General features: G+C 37.9%; 1 protein-coding gene across 3 annotated transcripts in view; it reads left to right on the top strand.

The window, feature by feature from the left end:
* Window positions 1-15,499, top strand: part of LOC103482232 (cytochrome c-type heme lyase) — a 23,821-nt gene extending 8,322 nt beyond the window's left edge. For 2 of the 3 annotated variants that reach the window (XM_008438259.2, XM_017301996.1), the window contains exons 2-8: window positions 5,867-5,984; window positions 6,085-6,132; window positions 6,249-6,376; window positions 8,823-8,971; window positions 12,055-12,174; window positions 14,527-14,613; window positions 14,857-15,499. In XM_008438259.2, coding sequence (XP_008436481.1) covers window positions 5,879-5,984; window positions 6,085-6,132; window positions 6,249-6,376; window positions 8,823-8,971; window positions 12,055-12,174; window positions 14,527-14,613; window positions 14,857-15,055 — 837 coding nt within the window. In that variant the 5' untranslated portion in view covers window positions 5,867-5,878 and the 3' untranslated portion in view covers window positions 15,056-15,499. The remainder of the gene's footprint in view (window positions 1-5,866; window positions 5,985-6,084; window positions 6,133-6,248; window positions 6,377-8,822; window positions 8,972-12,054; window positions 12,175-14,526; window positions 14,614-14,856) is intronic. The other variant, XM_008438260.2, reaches the window with a different exon arrangement.
* Window positions 15,500-18,354: the final 2,855 nt, after the last annotated feature.

Raw genomic sequence — 18,354 nt, 5'->3', positions numbered from 1 at the left:
GCAAGAAAGAAACTTCCTCTTTATTAAGGAAATGAGCTCTTCCTGTTCCATGACTCTCTTTCTGCCTGACTTTGATTTTTTATGATTAAATAGAAAAAAGTAGAATTAAAGCAAAGTTTGCAGGACACAATAACAACACACACAACCAGATTCATTTTATTACCGTCTGACTCTACTGTTGGGTCTTGATGTCACCTGTGTAATTAATTTTAAGGTAATTTTATTTATTATTACTATTAAACTAAAATCTCTAGCATGGGGAAGTGGGATGAGCTCGACTTTTCTCGACACCGTGCTCTCAGGAAGTTTTGATTTAGTAACTCAGGATTCTTTATTTTGACTCGTATATAATTTAGGCTAAGAGCCTAACTGCTAAATATTATTTTACTGACTGCTGTGGAATACCACAGCAGTCTAATTTAGACAAGTATTTTGCATGTTTGTCTAAATTAGGTGAATTTATTACCAGATAATTTCTTAATTATGCCAGATCACAAAATAACATTTATACATAATGCAAAAAATAAACAGCCAATCCAGGCAATGATCGGCAGTGATTGGCTCTCATATGGGTGATCGGAACCGGCAGCAAAAAACCTGATTGGAGCATTTCTAATTCTTACCATTAATCAAGTAATCAAATAAAAAATTGGGTAAAATACTGGTAAATTCTACCATAACAGCAGTATAAATATTGAATATCAATATTTATACTGCTAAATCTGGACATTATCATAAATCAATAAATTGCCCCAAATTTTCATATTTGCACATCAATAACAGTTTTCTGTAGTTTCGAAAATTAACTAGAAACAATAACAGCTCTATTTTTAAGTTAAACTGGACAAAATTATACAAAAATATGAAATGATATTCAATTTAATAATAAAGCAGCAAGTTCACAAAGACACATAAAAATGTCTATAAACCAGTTTTTAATTTATGTATTCATCTTCAGTCAATAGATGAACTCTGACTTACACAGCCATTTACAGGTTTTGTGTCAATGTTAGTGATGGGTTTTGACTCTTTCGTCATACATGAAAACAGAAATGACAGCTGTACTGACACCCATTTGTTGTGCCCAAGATGGTGGTAAATTAAATTTTTTGGTTTGTCTGTAAAACAACACTTATGCGAAGCATCTACAGCTCAGTAGCCTGCCATGTTCAGTCTATCCACTCGCCTATATAAATACACCCGCCACTCTCTTCTCCACCGTTCGATTTGAACCCGACACCAGGAAGGAGCTCTGGGAGGAGAATGGCTGCTGTACTCCAGGCATTGTGCCAGTCAATTTAAGTATTTAAAATCGAGGTACTCAGCTTATTGGTCTACTGAAAACACGCTAAAAATCTGGACATTATCATAAATCAATAAATTGCCCCTTGACCAAACTTAAAAATCGGATGTTAATGCTGCTAGCACATACGAACAACTCGGAGGCAGAAGTCACAGCGTTGCGCTACATAATCAGTCTGCTAAATAATAAAACTTAATTTAACAAACCTTTGAGGCAGGTAATTTACTCCGAGGAATTTTAGTTATCAAGGTACTCGGCTCATTCGAGGAATTTTTACAAACCTAAACAAAACTGAACACTAACAACCAAAGACAAACATTATGGAGCCAAAGGGATATTAGTGATAAAACAAATGGATAACACTTGTTTTCCATTTTGTGCTGCATACTTTACCAGTGGAGTGGAATGATTCCCAAAAGACAGCTTTATACAGCAGGATTTTACTCAGTGTATTATAAGCCTGGCAGGTCACCAGGCTTTTTTCGCGCCCCACTCCCCAAGTAAAGCCTAATTATTTATTGATAAATAATACATTTATTTTCAATAAACCAGAAATCCATGCATCTCAGCATTTTACCAGCAGAGCAGAATCTTTCCTGAAAGATGTTTTTATAGTTAATGCATTGAACAGGGCATGAAACTGGCACCATACTGCTGGTGCCTCTGTGCTTTGGCCATCTCACGCGCTGCTGCGTTCCTCTGAAGTTTACCTCGGTGCAGATCACGCCACAGCTCTCACTCAAACTAGACAATTTTGAAGGTCTTTTAGCAGAAAAGCTTCAAAATAAGAATCAGAGTCAAGTTTAAAAACACAGCGCTTCTTTGCTTGCCAAGCTCAACGTGAACGGCAGTTATAACCTGTAGCCTGGCATTTAGAAGTGCACGTTGAGCATTTATTGAGAATGATGCATCTTTGTGAACAAAAAATTATGTGTGGTGTGTGCTGTTCCATTTTTTTTTTACTTTAAGAGGCTTTGTTTGTCCACAGTCTTAAAAAAAAAAAAAAAACACAGGTAAGAATCTCTTATCAATCGTAATCTCCATCAGCTGTGGTTTGAAATGAGCGTTTGAATTGGGGACCATTTTTCTAAGATGTCATTTATCTGTAGTTTTGCTGTAATTTGTTCCATGTGGTCATGCCGTTACATTTTACACACAATGGCCAACATCATGTTTGGCCAGCGTCTGGCTCTTTAGTATTTACACTTAGCCAATAACTGATAACATAGCTGGAAATAAGACTAGTGAACAAAAAGGTAAGACTTTGGCATAATAAACACTCTAAAACAAAAGCAGTTGACTTTTTTAAAAGGCATAAAACTTTAAAGTGACATGCTGCCTTAAATATGTCAACATAAACTGGTGGTGTGGTAATCGGTCGATCTCAGTGAAAAAGTCTGACTGGTGTTGCTGATCACAAAAACCGATCAGCCGTATCTTATACTTCACAATCTGCAGAGGTCCCGCGTACAGTGGACCTACCCGTTTCCTCCACACCGCACAAGCACCAGGCAATAAATCCTCAGCGACATCATATGGGAATTTGCGTCTTAAGACAGACTTAAAAAAAGGGTTTTACATACGTTTTAAACTTTGTCTCTTCTTAGGACAGCTAATCTGTGGGGAAAAAAATCAAGCTCTTCTGCCTCCTCTCTGTGTTCTGCAGAATTACTCAGCTTGGTCAAAACCAAGCTATCAGAAGCAACACAAAACAATCAGGCACTTTTGATTTAGTAACTGTAACCTGCATTTGACTAGGAATGAATGTTTCACTTTTTACTTGACATTATTTAGGCAGTGTTGGGAGATTTATTTGACTTTGTTCGGCTGTGAGAGTCTTACTGTTGAATATCGTATTACTGATCTCAGGTTTTTCAGTTGTTTTTGACTGGATACTTGTTGTATTGTGCCTGCATGTTTTTTGCATGTTTTTTGTCTAAACTAGGTGATTTTATTACCAGATTATTTTTCCATTTTGCCAGGTCACATAATAATGTTTGTATCTAAAGTGAAAAATTTGCAGCCAATCCAGGTGATCAGTATTGGTGACCGGTGACCTGATCAGAAAATCCCTAAAATAAACCATATCTCAAATAAACATTTATTTAAATAAAGTGAATTACTACAAAAACAATGTCTCTAAAATTGATCAGGAAGTTTAAATAAATAAAAAGTGAAAATATTAATTTCACAAGTTCAAAATAGAAAATGCTCTTGCACAAGTTAAATTAAAAGCACATTAATTTATACAACTAATGTACAATTATGGATATTATTAACTCTTATATTCATGGTGAGGCTTAGAATGAAACCAGTAAGGAGCAGCATTACTCTAACCCAGTCTACAACTTGGCAGAAATTATTAGTAGAAGAAGTTTATTTCATTAACTCTTCTGTCAAACACAGACATAATATTTCTGTGCAATCAAAGTACGAATGCATTTGGTGATCGCATCATACTTATCTGGAAGACGCACATCAGAAAAGTAGCTGCAGCTCCAAGGGGCAAATGAGCCGAAAACAACCCCGTCTTCAACTGGGGTGGAGGGTTGGTCTTCAAGTGCCGTCATTCACGTGATCGTTTCAGCCCTTATGTTTTGTGAGCAAATATTCATGTTTCATCAAAAACTTTGCAATGGATTTGAGTCCCAATGGTTTCTTGAAAGGTGACTTGTTGCTGCCATCTTTATATTGTGTCAAAGCAAAGATTGCATCTTAGATGATATGCTGTTTTTCAACTGGCAGAACTTTCAACACTTTTTAAGCAGAGTATTGTCTTCCTCTGAAACCTTAAAGAAGTTCCAACCTACAGTTGCCATGTTCTCTGTTGACTGACAAGCTGAGCTGCATTCATAAAGTGTTGGACGTTCCCCGTTGGGGTCATTCAGACCTTTTTATGTTTATATTTCCATTGTTTGCATGCAACACCCTGGGTTACTTGATATGTTATTTTTTTACTTGTAGTGTTATTAAAATTATGATGGTTGTTTTCTGACTTGAGAAAATGTTAAAATGATTTATTTCCAGTCCCACAGTTGTTTTCTACAATTATTCTGATGCCACTTGACCTCCATGCAGTCAGTAGTTGGGGTGATTGATACCCACACCACTGAATATGTTATTGCTGCTATTTGATATATCGGACAGAATGATGCCTTGATATTGGGCCAATAATTATCGGCCGATAATTACTTAATACTTGCTCAGTCTGGTCTTTAAACCAGCTTTAAAGCTTTAGGGCCTTGATAATTTGCACCTCACACAGTTTACAAGCTTACTATTGATCACTAGAGCCACCTTGGCTTGAGCCATCAGAGGTAATGGGTTGGAAGAAGTGTGACTGCCTGTGCATACTTAAATTTAGGCTAGTATTCTCTAATTAGCTTTAATTCCTCTTATGTACAGACATTAAATGTTTTAGATGTGAAGTATTTAATCCTTTTTGTCTACAGTTTGTGAAGGCTGAGCTGCAGATCTATCTTTAGTCTATACAAAAACACAGCGACCCTAATCTGTATTTGCAACTAAGCTAATGCTGCACGCTGGTCTGTAGGGCTACAGCAGGGGTGATGGATTACAGTTGACTGGCTCCTCATCAGTCATAAGCTTAAGTGTAGTAAAGTTCACAATTAAATTGTTTTTAAGAACTCTGAAACAAACCAATTAGCTTTAGTGAGTAAAACTTAAGCCTGAAATCAGAACATGCCTTGAGAACCTTTTGTAACAGTCACTTGTGAAAATAGGTTGTGTTCATGGGATAAACGTGTATAAAAACTTTTTCCTGTACCAGTGTTCCTACGGGGTCTAAAAAGTAACATCACAATTTTAAGCCTTAAAACTTAGAAATGTACTTATTGTTAGTCTTAAAGTTATTATTATTATAAACCCTAGTGCAATTCTCAGAAGTAGAGTACATATTTTTTTGTATTTGACACAGAACACTGTTCGACAGGCTTGAATGCCTCTATGCTGTCATTTCAAGCTCCATTCCTCATGATACTGTCAGGTTAAAGGTTTTGAAAAGGGGAAATTATGCAAATTACTAATCACATCACATTTCACAACAGTTATTAAAGTATTAATATGTGTTTGATTTGACATTAATGGAGAATATATGCTGTTTATCTTGTGAAGAGAATAACATACATTTAACAGACAGTTGTACTGAACTCTGACATAATCTAAGAAATGTACAGTGACGAGTCCATTTGGTTTGTATTTGAAGGAGTTTTACACAACACCCAACCAACCAACCATGTGAGGTCACATTGTCTTATAGCTATTATATCTAAAGGTTTCAATACCCCTTGAACTTTTCTATTTTGTCACATTACAACCACAAACTTTAATAATAATGATAGATCAGAGATGCAGCCAACAGGCTCATGGCGACTCTGGACCAGATGCAGAGATCCACAGCTCAGGTTTGGTTATTTGTCCACAGAACAAATACTAGTCATCACTACACAAATGGAAGAGTGGGTAGAGTAGCTCAGATAAGATAAGATTGGAGACCCTTGCTTTATGGTGGTTTTCAATGGATGCTTTGTATTTTCCATCAAGCGATAAGTCAAGATGGGATCGGGTGTGTCCTCTGATGGTGCGCTGACTGTCCGAGCAGAGGCCATAGAGGCCATTCCTCCGCAAGGCTGTCCTATGCACCAAGTCCAGTCTACCAAAGGTTGATATTATCATGACCTTCCACATATTTTAATATAGCTTGCCATAGATGTAATCAATGATATTTTGTTTATAATGTTAATTGAATTTTATTTTCTCAGCATCACCACCTTCAGGATGTCCCATGCATCAAGCTCAGCCTATCAAAGGTAACTAGTTTAATTTTAAGGTCAGAACACATTGCTTTAGTTTTTTTGGTAACTACATTTAGCTAAAATGTGAGAGCTATGGTTCTTATCTTTCAAACTTTTCTCATCTTTGACAGCATCTTCTCTTTCAGAGGTCCCGATAAAAGGTGCAGGTCCAGCCCATCAGGACCGAGCCTACGAGTTTGTGGAGTGTCCCATGAGAGCTGCAGAACCCAAGAATAGTGACATTGACCCAGCGAATATGGTACCTACATGAACAGTGTACAGGCAGCAGGCTGTGTTTGAAAAGTATTTTGTGAAAAAATCTAAGTGAAAGTTTAGGTCTTTTGATTTACATTTGCTCCTTTGCTAAACTGGGAATCAATTGAATGTTTACATAAGTGAACAAAAATCGGTTTAAGATTCAAACTGGGATTCCTGTTGGCACTTTTCACTGTGTGGTAAGCCCACTCTGACATGACTACTGTGATGAACATCCTCTTCAGTTAAGCAAAGTATAATGGGTAGAAATTATTTGAATGAATGAGTTGCTCTTAATCTCGCGTGTCCACATACATACATGAACAAAATTGTTGTTCATGTTAATGACCGAAAGTTCATAATGATCACTAACATAATTTGAAACAGACAAAAGCTATGATAAATAGAAATTGTATGAAAATGAACTAATAAAAATAATCTGTACCTACACTGTATTGCCAAAAGAATGGGTCACTCAGGATCTCAGTGAATTCCAGCATGGAACTGTGATAGGATGCCACCTGTGCAACAAATCCAGTCATGAAATTTCCTCTCTCCTAAATATTCCAGTCAACCATCAGCTGTTTTATAAGAACATGAAAGTGTTTGGGAACGACAGCAACTCAGCCACAAAGTGGTAGGCCAAGTAAACTGACGGTCAGCTGAAGCGCATAGTGCGAAGAGGTCACCAACTTTCTGCAGTCAATCACTACAGACCTTCAAATCCCATGTGGCCTTCAGATTAGCTCAAGAACAGCAGACAGAGAGCTTCATGGAATGGTGAAGTTTCCATGGTGATGTATGTAAGGCATACAGCACTGGGTGATGCAGGGGTGTAAAGTCGCCGCCACTCTAGAGCAGTGGAGGCTCATTCTCTGGAGTGATTTATGCTTCTCCATCTGGCAATCTGATGGACAAGTCTGGGTTTGGCGGTTGCCAGGACAACAGTACTTGTCTGACTGCAAGTGGGATTATGGTGTGATTGTGATTATGGGGACACCCTGTCTATCTCATTATCTGCACTAAAATGATCATGATCTATTAACAGCTACTCAAGAAAAACTTGAAGGGACTGACAAATGACCTTACAGCACCTCTAGACCCATACAACATAGTGATATTCAGTACATGGGAATATTACCGGGCTGCACAGTGGCGCAGTTGGTAGAACTGTTGCCTTGCAGCAAGAAGGTTCTGGGTTCGATTCCCGGCCCCGGTCTTTCTGCATGGAGTCTCCATGTTCTCCCTGTGCATGGTGGGTTTTCTCCAGGTACTCCGGTTTCCTCCCACAGTCCAGAAACATGACTGTCAGGTTAATTGGTTTCTCTAAATTGTCCTCACATGTGAGTGTGTGTGTGCATGGTTGTGTGTCCTGTGTGTCTCTGTGTTGCCCTGTGACAGACTGGCAACCTGTCCAGGGTGACCCCGCCTCTCGCCCGGCACGCCAGCTGGAGAGGCACCAGCACCTCCTGACCCCACTGAGGGACAAGGGTGTTAGAAAATAGATGGATGGATGGATGTACTGTTGAAAAGGCCATTTATTTTAGTAAATTAAGTCAAACACGTTTTATAGATTAATAACATGACTGATGTTTTCAAACATTTGTTTCTGTTTGACTTTCCACTTGCAGCAAATAAAAACCAACAGCTGAGATTAGAATATTACATCAGGCCAATACAATATTTTTAATACAGAAGCATAATGAAAACGGTTCAATACCCACTTAAAGATTATTTTGAAAAGATCATTTTAATCTGACAAAGAAGCCTCACCAGCCTATTTTAATTTTGTTGAATATGATAATAAATGTAACTTAAGTCCTACAATGAAGTCTGCAGGACCCATCATCGTCCAGACCCCAGAGAAAGCTGGCCGTTTTGAAACAAACATCGGATCTTCTTTTAGATCCGATGTTTGTTTCGCTGACTCTTACATTTGAAGCTGTATATGAGCTTCATTATGTTGAATCCCACTGTGAACTGTCAACCCTATATGTGTGGTGAGTTTCAGAATCTCACCATTTGCAAATAGTGTCTCTAAATCCCTTTTGAGTGATTTCAATATTGCACCAAAATTGCATATATTTGTCAACCATCAAACTGTAACTATAACTTCCATCAGGAAAGTCATTTCAGCCAAATTGTTGCGACTTCACACCAGAGCTGAATTTAACATGACAGCTTAATTTTCAAGACTTGCCTAGTCTAGTGCCTACACCTGGGAAATGTTTGGCATTCCAATAAAACATCACGACACGGAGCAGCCCAGATCTTGATGCTGCTCGCAGCTTTGATTATTGTAAACTTCTAAACTGTCTCTGATTACGTTACTATTCAAATCCAGATTATTGTTACTCTGCAAGTAATCTGTTTTAATCTGTTTCAGTTGGCCATTGAGTTTTGACTGTAAAGAAGTTATGAAGTGGTTTAACTTTTTCATCTCTGTACAGATGCCTCCTCCAAACCAAACGCCAGCTCCAGGTCAGCCCTTCAAACTGTCCGTCTCCAGAGAGGAGTCAAACATTCCACGTCACGGTGCAGAAAAGAACTGGGTCTACCCATCAGAACAGATGTTCTGGAACGCCATGCTGCGGAAGGGGTACATGACGCTTTTTATTCAGGACTCTACACCTGTTTTCTAGATGGTTTTAAATCTACAGATGCTCTTAGTTGACTTTGGCAAAGTTGTTTTTTGTTTGAGACTCATCTAGGAATGGAGTTAATTAGCTGGCTATGATCAATAACATGAGTATATTATTTTGTATTGGGATTTTACTCTTTTTTTTCCTGAGTGATGGTTAAACCAGACGTGATTGTGTGTAAGTAGCTGCAGAGCCAGAAGTAAATGTGACCCCGTCGTGTTGTGACATTTTCTTTCAAGATCAAACATTGATTTCATTTACTGCAGGCGGCATACAAACATAATTATTCCTTCATCTGACATCATCAGTTTCTTTGCATTCAGGACACCTTTTAGTTATGAACTACACAAATCTGGCCTCAATATTGGAGCGCTAAGCAGAAAATAAACTATTGCTCAAATAAAGGTATCAAAAACTTGTGGGAGACGCAGCAAATGGTGCTCTGGTCAGATGATTTTCTGAAAAACATTACAGACCTGATCTATTAAAAGTTTGTGTATAAAAACAACTAAAAACTTGGATTTCATGTGCAAACCTGATCTAAAACAATATACAAAAAGGATTGCATACCAAAATGAAAATCACAGGTGCAGAAACATGAATATGGAAAACATGCTGATCATCAGAAAGTAACTAATCATGGGAGGAGGACATGCAAATGTAATGACTTACCTCCCTGAATACAATGCAGTAAAGCTGAACCAGAGTGCTGAACCTGTTGCTTTTATATTTGACACTCTTGAAAAGTAGGTGCAAACTGGAGCGCAGTGGTCACTACGGCGAGGAGGGGCTATATTTACAGTAAATGACATGTCATAGCTTGTAAAAATGTTCTAGAAATCTCTTCTTGCATTGCTGATTTTGAGCTGCAGGACTACAGGATAATAACATCACTAATAATAATAATAACATAATAATAACATCATACAGGACACTCGGCTTGATGCTCTGCAGGAGTCCAGAAAAGGTATATTAATACAAAAAACATCATGACTAAACCTAGTGTGCCAATAATAATATTAGTATACAATGTTGTAATGCCCATCATGACTTTTTATTTTATTTTTTATAGAAATTTATTTTACACCAAAGTACAAAATACATGGTGTGGTATATTGCGTTAATAAAAACGCAGAAATAGAAACAAAGTATTGTTTTTTAAAAAGAATATTATTAACAGTGTGTGTGAGAGTGTATGAGCAATGATGGTGATATGAATGACATTATCAGAATGTGGAGCCATTGAAAAAAAACCAAGTAATAATGACAATAATAATAAGTCAAATTATGAATAAGTATAAGTGAGGAGCTTATAAAATCTATTACACAAATGTTATTTTTCCATTAAAATGTGTTCATTGAGTACATTTTTCCAGTGTATAAGACTGATGGTGTTTCCAATTTCATAAGAACGATCTTAGCAATGGTTAAAGCTATGAGTAGTTGTTTAGTATTTGGAACATCATAAATAATGTTGGTCATCCGTCCGTCCGTCCGTCCAGGTAACGGTTCTGTTTTTATTTATTGAGATTGTTCCAAAGTGATGTGTATATTGGTAATATTATTGATTGTTGAAGAGGTATGAAATTAAGATTAAACAGTTCTGACAACCTAGGAGGTTATTTAATCTCAGGATATGTAATATGACTTGAGCTCATGGTTTGGATCGGCTCCCATTTTAAATGATTTAAAAGGAGAACTGCAGATTTATTCCAATTTATTGAGGAATTAGATGTTTTTGACAATTCTTCTGATTGTTTGTCATTGAAGAATATGGATCCTGTAGTAGTAACAGGACATTGTCAGCAAATAAACAAATGTTATGTTCTGTTGAATTAATTGGAATACATTTTCTAAGAGATTTTTGACGAGTTGCTGCTGCAAGGGGTTAAAAAACTGGAAAACGAGATGGAGAGAGTGGACATCTGTGCCTCTAAGATGAAGACCTTTGAGGTTTGCATTGTTGGTAGTAACAGTTGCTCTCGGTGATGTGTAGAATAACTTAATCCAGTTAATAAAATAATCTCCAAATCTAAATATTTTTAATATTGAACAGACCAATTCACTTTATCAAACGCTTTTTCAGCATCTAAAGTTACAATGGCTGAATCTTGTGTTAAATACATTAAGTTCAACAATATCTGTATATTCTATGAAGAGCGTAACCAGCATAATGTCTTTCTAATCATTTCTCCTCCAACATTTTCCGTGTAGCGAGCCAGTGGCTCACACCAACTCCTGCTTTAACTAGGCCAGTCTGTACCACTGCTGCTCCTCTAATCAGTTGCGCAGTCAATCTTTAGTTGTGTGCATATTTTTGTGCACTTTTTTTCCTTTACACAATTTACCAGTCCTTATTTGGAATCTTTGTAGATCAGGGCCTTGGCTGGTACAAAAGATGTTCAGTGTAAAACATGGAGGTTTCAGAATTTTTGATATTAGTTTCTTTGTTGCTCCTCTCTCAACCAGAATTTAAAGTTCCCTTTAAACACAAGTCTCTACTTTTTTGTTGTTCCTGTTTTGTCCAAGCTTGTCCATTCATTTCCTTTTACTTTGGATTTCTGCCCATCAAGAACACCATTAAAAGTGAAATGTAATGACTTCCTCAAATGAAGTTGCTGGATTCCTACTTAAAGCAGGAGTGGAGAGCCATTGTCCAGCTGTCTTCACACAGTTTGGATTCCACATGCATCAACATTGTCATACGTGTATTCATCATTAAATGAGATCATTTAATGATGAATACACGTATGACTTCTCAGATTTAACACAACAGATTTTGCTTTAAAAATCTCTTGGATTTTTTTATTATTTACAATTGCAGAACTTCCACATTTTCTAGAATTTGGGTTTTCAATCCTGGGTAAAAACCATGCATGCATTTTTTTTTTGCTTTCTAGAATAAGCACTTATTTTTTCACTTTTCAACTTACTTTTAATAAAATGCATTTCATTTTCTGCTGCTGTCTTTTGTTTTAATGTTTGTGTTGTAGATGGTAACCTAATGACTTGGGACTTTTGATTTGATATGACCTTGTAGATGGCGCTGGCGGGATGATGACCTCGCTCCCCACGACATGACCAACATTATTAAAATCCACAATCAGAACAATGAGCAGGCCTGGCAGGAGATCCTTAAGTGGGAAGCCCTGCATGCACGGTAAGCGTCGGTCATTCAGTACCGAAGAGTTCTGAAGGTTCTGTTCTGGTTGTGTTTTTTTGATAACTGTGGAGCCTCTGGAGATGATGATGCAAGGGAGGATTTTAAATAAAATCAAGAAAATTATGGACAACCCTACTCAACCTCTTCATGAGGTTGTCTTAAAAAAACGGTGTCTTTAGTCAGACGCTTCCGCAAATTGGCTGTAATACAGACTGCTACAGGAAATCTTTCCTGCCAGCAGCAATTACAATCTACAATAACATTAAGAATTTTGAATTAATGAGGCTTGGGCCTCTCCTCGGGCTGCCACCTTATCGTGGTGGAGGGGTTTGAGTGTCCCAATGATCCTAGGAGTTATGCTGTCTGGGGCTTTATGCCCCTGATAGGGTCACCCAAGGCAGACAGGTCCTAGGTGAGGAACCAGACTAAGTGCAGCCTGAAGATCCTTTATGATGAGAAGCAACATTGGATTTAGCGTCCCCTCGCCTGGATGCGGATCACCAGGGCCCCACTCTGGAGCCAGGCACGGAGCCAGGTGGGGCACGATGGCGAGCGCCTGGTGGCCGGGATTTTACCCACGGAGCCCAGCTGGGCTCGGCCCGAAGAGGAGACGTGGAAGGAGTCAAAGCGGTTGGCTATTGTTAGGAAGCTATTTAATTCTTTAAACAGCTTTTTCAATCATTTTGCTGATGAATGGGAGGTTGGAGATCAGCCTGTAATTCTGCAGTAGTGATTTGTCCAGATTGTTCTTTTTTATCAGTGGTTTGATAACTGCTGTTTTCAAAGCCTGGGGGAAAAAAACACCTGAAGAGAGCGATGAGTTACTATTTGGATCAGATCATTAATGACATGACAGGCAGGACTTTCTTAAAGAAATGTGTGGGTAGGACATCCAGACAGCAGGAACTGGAGCTTCACTGAATTATAATTTCTTCTAGGGTTTTATAATTAAGTAGCTGAAACTGGGTCATTTTTCCTGTATTTGTTTTTCTTGGGCACAACATTGGTACTGGCTTTAGAGTGGATGTGCAGATTAATCCTCAGATTTTTTGAATTTACTCTGAAAAGAAGCTGGAAAACTTGTTGCAGGCATTAGATTGAAGTTCAGGTGGCAACGTCATAGGAGGGTTTGTCAGCCTGTAAACTGTCGCAAATAAAGYTGAAGCTTTGTTAATGTTTTTGTTTATGACATCTGCAAAGAAAGCCWCYCTTGCATGTTTTAGTGTTGAGTGATAGTTAGGTAATCTTTCTTTATAGATTTCATTTTAAACATGAAGTTGAGTTTGATGCCATCTCCGTTCAGCCCTACGGCAGAGTTATCTAGCAGATTGAACTGTTTGTGCATTTCTCCATGGAAATTTCTTCCTACCAGACACAACCTTCACTTTAATGGGGACAATGTAATCAATGATATCTGAAAGTTTAGACTGGAAATCATCTACCAACTTATCTACATCATTACAGCTTAAGGGCGAGGAAGAGGAGTAGATTTGATTAAATGTTTCTGCTGTGATTTTTGTGAAAGTACGTCTTGTGACAGTAGCTGTTTGTCCAAGTGGGTTAACKGATAAAGAACTTTCAAAGATAACAGGAAGTGATCTGACAGGGCGATATCAGTTACAGARACATTGGAAATATTCACACCCTTACTGATAACCAGGTCCAGTGTGTGTCCATGAGTGTGTGTTGCTTGTTTGACATGTTGTGTTRAACCAAAACTCTAATATATTAATGAGCTTTTTTGCTCCTGTCTTGGCGGTTGTCAACATGAATGTTGAGTTTGTAAACCTTTACAATTATTAAACAATCATAATCAATGCATATGAGAGATAGTAGCTCATTCAAGCCCGTAAAGAAATGTTTCACCTATGTTGGAATTTTGTATAAAGTTAGTGTCAAAGTTCATTTGTGACCTTTAAGCTCAATTCCCAGATACTCAAAAGACGTGAAATGACCCAAAGAGATTTTACTACAGTTCATGGTATTCTTAAATATTGAAGCCACGCCTCCTCCTTTTTTATGTTTTCTATTCTCACTTAAAAAATTGTAGTTAGGAGGCACTGATGCAATTAGTACGATTGCTTCATTATTGTCATTCAGCCATTTTCTGTCAGAAATAAAACATCAATATTATGCTCAGTGATTAATTAATAGAGCTTTAGCACAGAGATGTCTGGTATTTAAAAGAGCCAGTTTAAGTGACTTGGAGGATGAAAGATAGTCGAACCTCGGATTCAGGAAGAGCAGTGTGGTTTAATTTCCCTTTGGGATCAATAAAATAATATTGAGTTTGAATTGTATCTTGAGATTCAAACGATGAGCGGTTTGTTTCTGGTCTTGTTCTCACAGTGAGTGTCCATGTGGGCCCACACTGAAGAGGTTTGGTGGGAAGGCCAAAGAGTTCTCTCCCAGAGCCCGCGTCCGCCACTGGATGGGGTAAGAGCTACGTTGCTCTGATTCAGCTTCATTTTTGTTTGTTTTTGTAGGTTTGTTTACATTCAGTACATTATCAGTGGGTGTCTGTAGCTTATTTTATGACAACTTATTTATGACTGTTTGATAAAAACCTATCGTGATAAATGATGCCATAATGGCTAATAATCCCCCTTAATTCATTCTACAGATTCTAAATGTTTGTCTGCTGCATTTACATGATTTTAACTGAATGTGTTCTCATAGCTATGAACTGCCTTTTGACCGCCATGACTGGATCATTGACCGCTGTGGGAAGGAGGTGCGCTACGTCATCGACTACTATGATGGAGAACTGAACCGTGAAAACTATCAGTTCTCCATCCTAGATGTGCGTCCCGCCTTTGACTCATTAAATGCTGTGTGGGATCGCATGAAGGTGGCCTGGTGGCGGTGGACCTCCTAAGATTCACATGAATGTCATAGTCACATTTTAACATGCAAAGACTGTTGAGGGATGTTTGTAGAGAATTGTGAGCCCTGAAAAGAACATGATGTAGTGAGAAATGGTAAGATTACTAATTATTTTCAGATGTAATGTACAAGACTGTTTGCTCATCGACTTTCCTTCTCTGGAGTTGATCTTAGTTGAGTGTTTGTCCCGCAGGTCAGGATTAAAGCACAGGACTGGGGCAATGATTTTGAGTGGAAATCATCATATCTATAACCTGAACATTCTGAGTGATGAAGTGAAATTATATGGAACAGTTCTGCACCATTCAGTTTTATTTATCTTCTTTGATTGGTTTAGATGTGAGGAACTGTTTAGTTTTCTTACTCGTTGGCTGTTTCTGTACTGATTGTCTGTTGTACTGGTTCAGTCAAATCAATAAAGCTGGTTCTGATCTGCTGTCTGTCTCAGAACAACATCCATGTACAAGGAGTTTTTTAAAGAGACAGAGGCCCAATTTCAAGATGTTAAATTTCTTTTAACTCGTTTATAAAACCTTCAGTTTTTTAAAAACTGAAGGTTTGTGCTATAAAACAACACTGCCTGGAAAATACATGATACTGGTCCTTTAACCCAAAAACACCTTTCTGCTGTTAATTGAATTCTTTGCCGTTAAGCTGTGAGGGGGGCTGTTTGCCTCCTCAGCTTTAGTCTCCAGCCAGGATCCTCTCACAGGCGGCTCATGAATGGGATCAGCTGCTGGATTTTCTTCAACAGGGCAGCAGTGAAGGGCATCTGGACCAAGTCTGATAATCAAACTTGATGGTTCTCTCTCTCCAGCCTGTCGGTTTGTTACTCAGGCTGTTTGTCTGTTGTCTTGACCTTCAGCTCGTTTTAGGTGAGAACTTCTGCGTAAATGTGGTGAAGACATGTAGATGTAGACACCATGTTTTTAACAACAGGAAAGAGCCAGATACTTTCAGGGGCCTTTTTATTCATTTACAAAAGTATTGGCCCTGACTGAATTCTGACATAAGCAGATTAGCTCGGTGGAACCAGTTTTTCAAGTGCTGAAAAGAAAACCCCGTCTTCCAGGGTATTTAATCTGTAATGACTTTAACAATATCAGATTCTGCACTTGATCAAAGCCATTGTGTTAATCAAGTTTTACATGTTAAACAGAGGTGAGTGAAAGCAACACATCAGCCTGACTGTAAGAAGCTCAACCTGGCAGAGACGAATGTCAGACGGGATCTGGACACATTTTCCTGTCCAGGCTGATTCCAGTTTGGGAAAGTTTTGCATGGAGATTTTAATCCAGGTGGCTATTTTAACAATCACATGTTCAATAATGTTTTTTATATTGTACAGCAATAGTATTTACACCGCAATTCTCTACTGAAGGCCCGTTTTCCAAACCCTGTTTGTGATTTTATGTAAGTTAAGAAAATCAGTCATTTAAATTGAATCATTATCCAAATCTACTCAAAATATTCATGCTCTATCTAATATTTCACATGCTCTGAGGTTAACTGTTGCTGAACTTAATATAATCAAACTTATTTCCTCAACAGTACAGACAGGGGGATCATTCTCTCATCGAGTGGCAGCCAGTGCAGTTAGGAGAGGTTGGGCAGTCCAAGGTTAGGCTCAGCTTCCTGCTGCCTCACCAGCTTCGCTTCCAAACATTTGAATGGGAAAATGTGAAAATACAGCAATTTTGAAGAAAAAATCATTTAAATTGGTTTAGCTAAATAAAAAATAAATACAAACCACAGGGTGAAAATAGCAATATAAATTATTTTATCATTATATTTTTCCATTATGACAGGTGAGCCTCTGCCTCACTTGCCTCCCCTGATTGCACATCACTCTGGCTATATTATATGCAAAAGTGTTCATACCCCTTGGACTTTTCCATACATCAGTCTAGTGCAGAAATCTTTTTCTATTATACTTTTGTTGTCCATCAAAGAAATTTTGTCGTATTCTATTTTTACCCATTAGTTTTTAAATTATATTTACTTTTCAGTTACATTTAATTTTTATTGTTAAATTAATATTCCACAAATTCAACTGAGCATCCAGATCCCACCACACATCAAACAGACCATGAAACAAATCATTTTGGTCTGACCCAGTTTGAATTTCAGATTGGATTCTGGCCATAAATATAAACTCCAGCAAAATGTCTTTTAATGAGTACTTTCATAAAACATTTAAAGACTACGCTATTTGTAGGTCATGCTCTATTCCTGATTTGTTAAAATAGTCAGAGGGAACATTTGGGGAAATCCACAAAATTGTCCAGTGAGAAGAAAATCAGTGGTGGGAAGTAACGAAGTACAATTTTCGTGTATCTGTACTTTACTTAAGTAGATTTAATAATGGATACTTTCTACTTTTACTCCACTACATTTTACAGTAAGTATCTGTACTTTCTACTTCACTACATTTCTACAAAACTGTCGCGTTACTCGTTACATCCAAGTCGCGTTGCTCTTTTCTTCCGTTAAAATGTGAAGTTCAGGTTCTTAAGGTGGCGCCGTAAAATCCAAGCAATAACGTGACTTAGTGTCTGTTGTCACCCATCGGCTCCACCTTTACTCGCACGCGGAGCTCCAGACATGCGCAGTGGTTTCCTCTGAGTGTAACATAGTTAAAATGGTTCGGGTTAAATCCTGCTAAAATGCACCATCTGCTGGTAAAAAGTTGTATTGCCTTCACCTAGAAAGAGCGGGGTATTATGGGTAATCCTCAGAGCCATGAGGATCACCGACGAGGTAACGTGTCTCTGCCATGTCATAAAGAAATATTATTTATGCATTTTGTGCAATGTGTTTATGGTTTTCGTTTTTGCATATTGTTGAAATATGTTCGGTTTGAGTCACGCTAGTTCTGTTATTATGTCGTTTATGTCATGTTTGAGAATGTTTAGTTCGTGGGAAAGTGCAGTGGGAATTTCCCACGCGGTAACACTATGGCTCCTCCTTGCAGGAGCTTGTTGTATGCCAGAGACTGACTTTACCTCCAGGCCCGTTCTGTAAAATGCAGGCATGTTTTACCAAATCTCCTGTAACAGTTTTATATAATGATGTAGTTCATGTATGTTGTTCTAAAACGCAAGGTTATATAAACTAAAAGATAAAAATGGCATCAGTAAATAAAATGTCAGCATTTTATTTTATTTTTCAGAATATTTTAATTAGTTACTTTATTTTCTCTGTATAAGACACTCACTGGTTGTTCTTTTATTGTAAAACAAAATCCACTATGCGATCACTGTAATTTGTAATGATTTTATTGTAGTTACT

The sequence above is a fragment of the Poecilia reticulata genome, linkage group LG20 (assembly GCF_000633615.1).
Source record: "Poecilia reticulata strain Guanapo linkage group LG20, Guppy_female_1.0+MT, whole genome shotgun sequence".
NCBI classification, from domain to species: domain Eukaryota; kingdom Metazoa; phylum Chordata; class Actinopteri; order Cyprinodontiformes; family Poeciliidae; genus Poecilia; species Poecilia reticulata.
The sequence above is the reverse complement of the archived record's forward strand: the minus strand, read 5'-3'. Positions and strand labels throughout refer to the sequence as shown.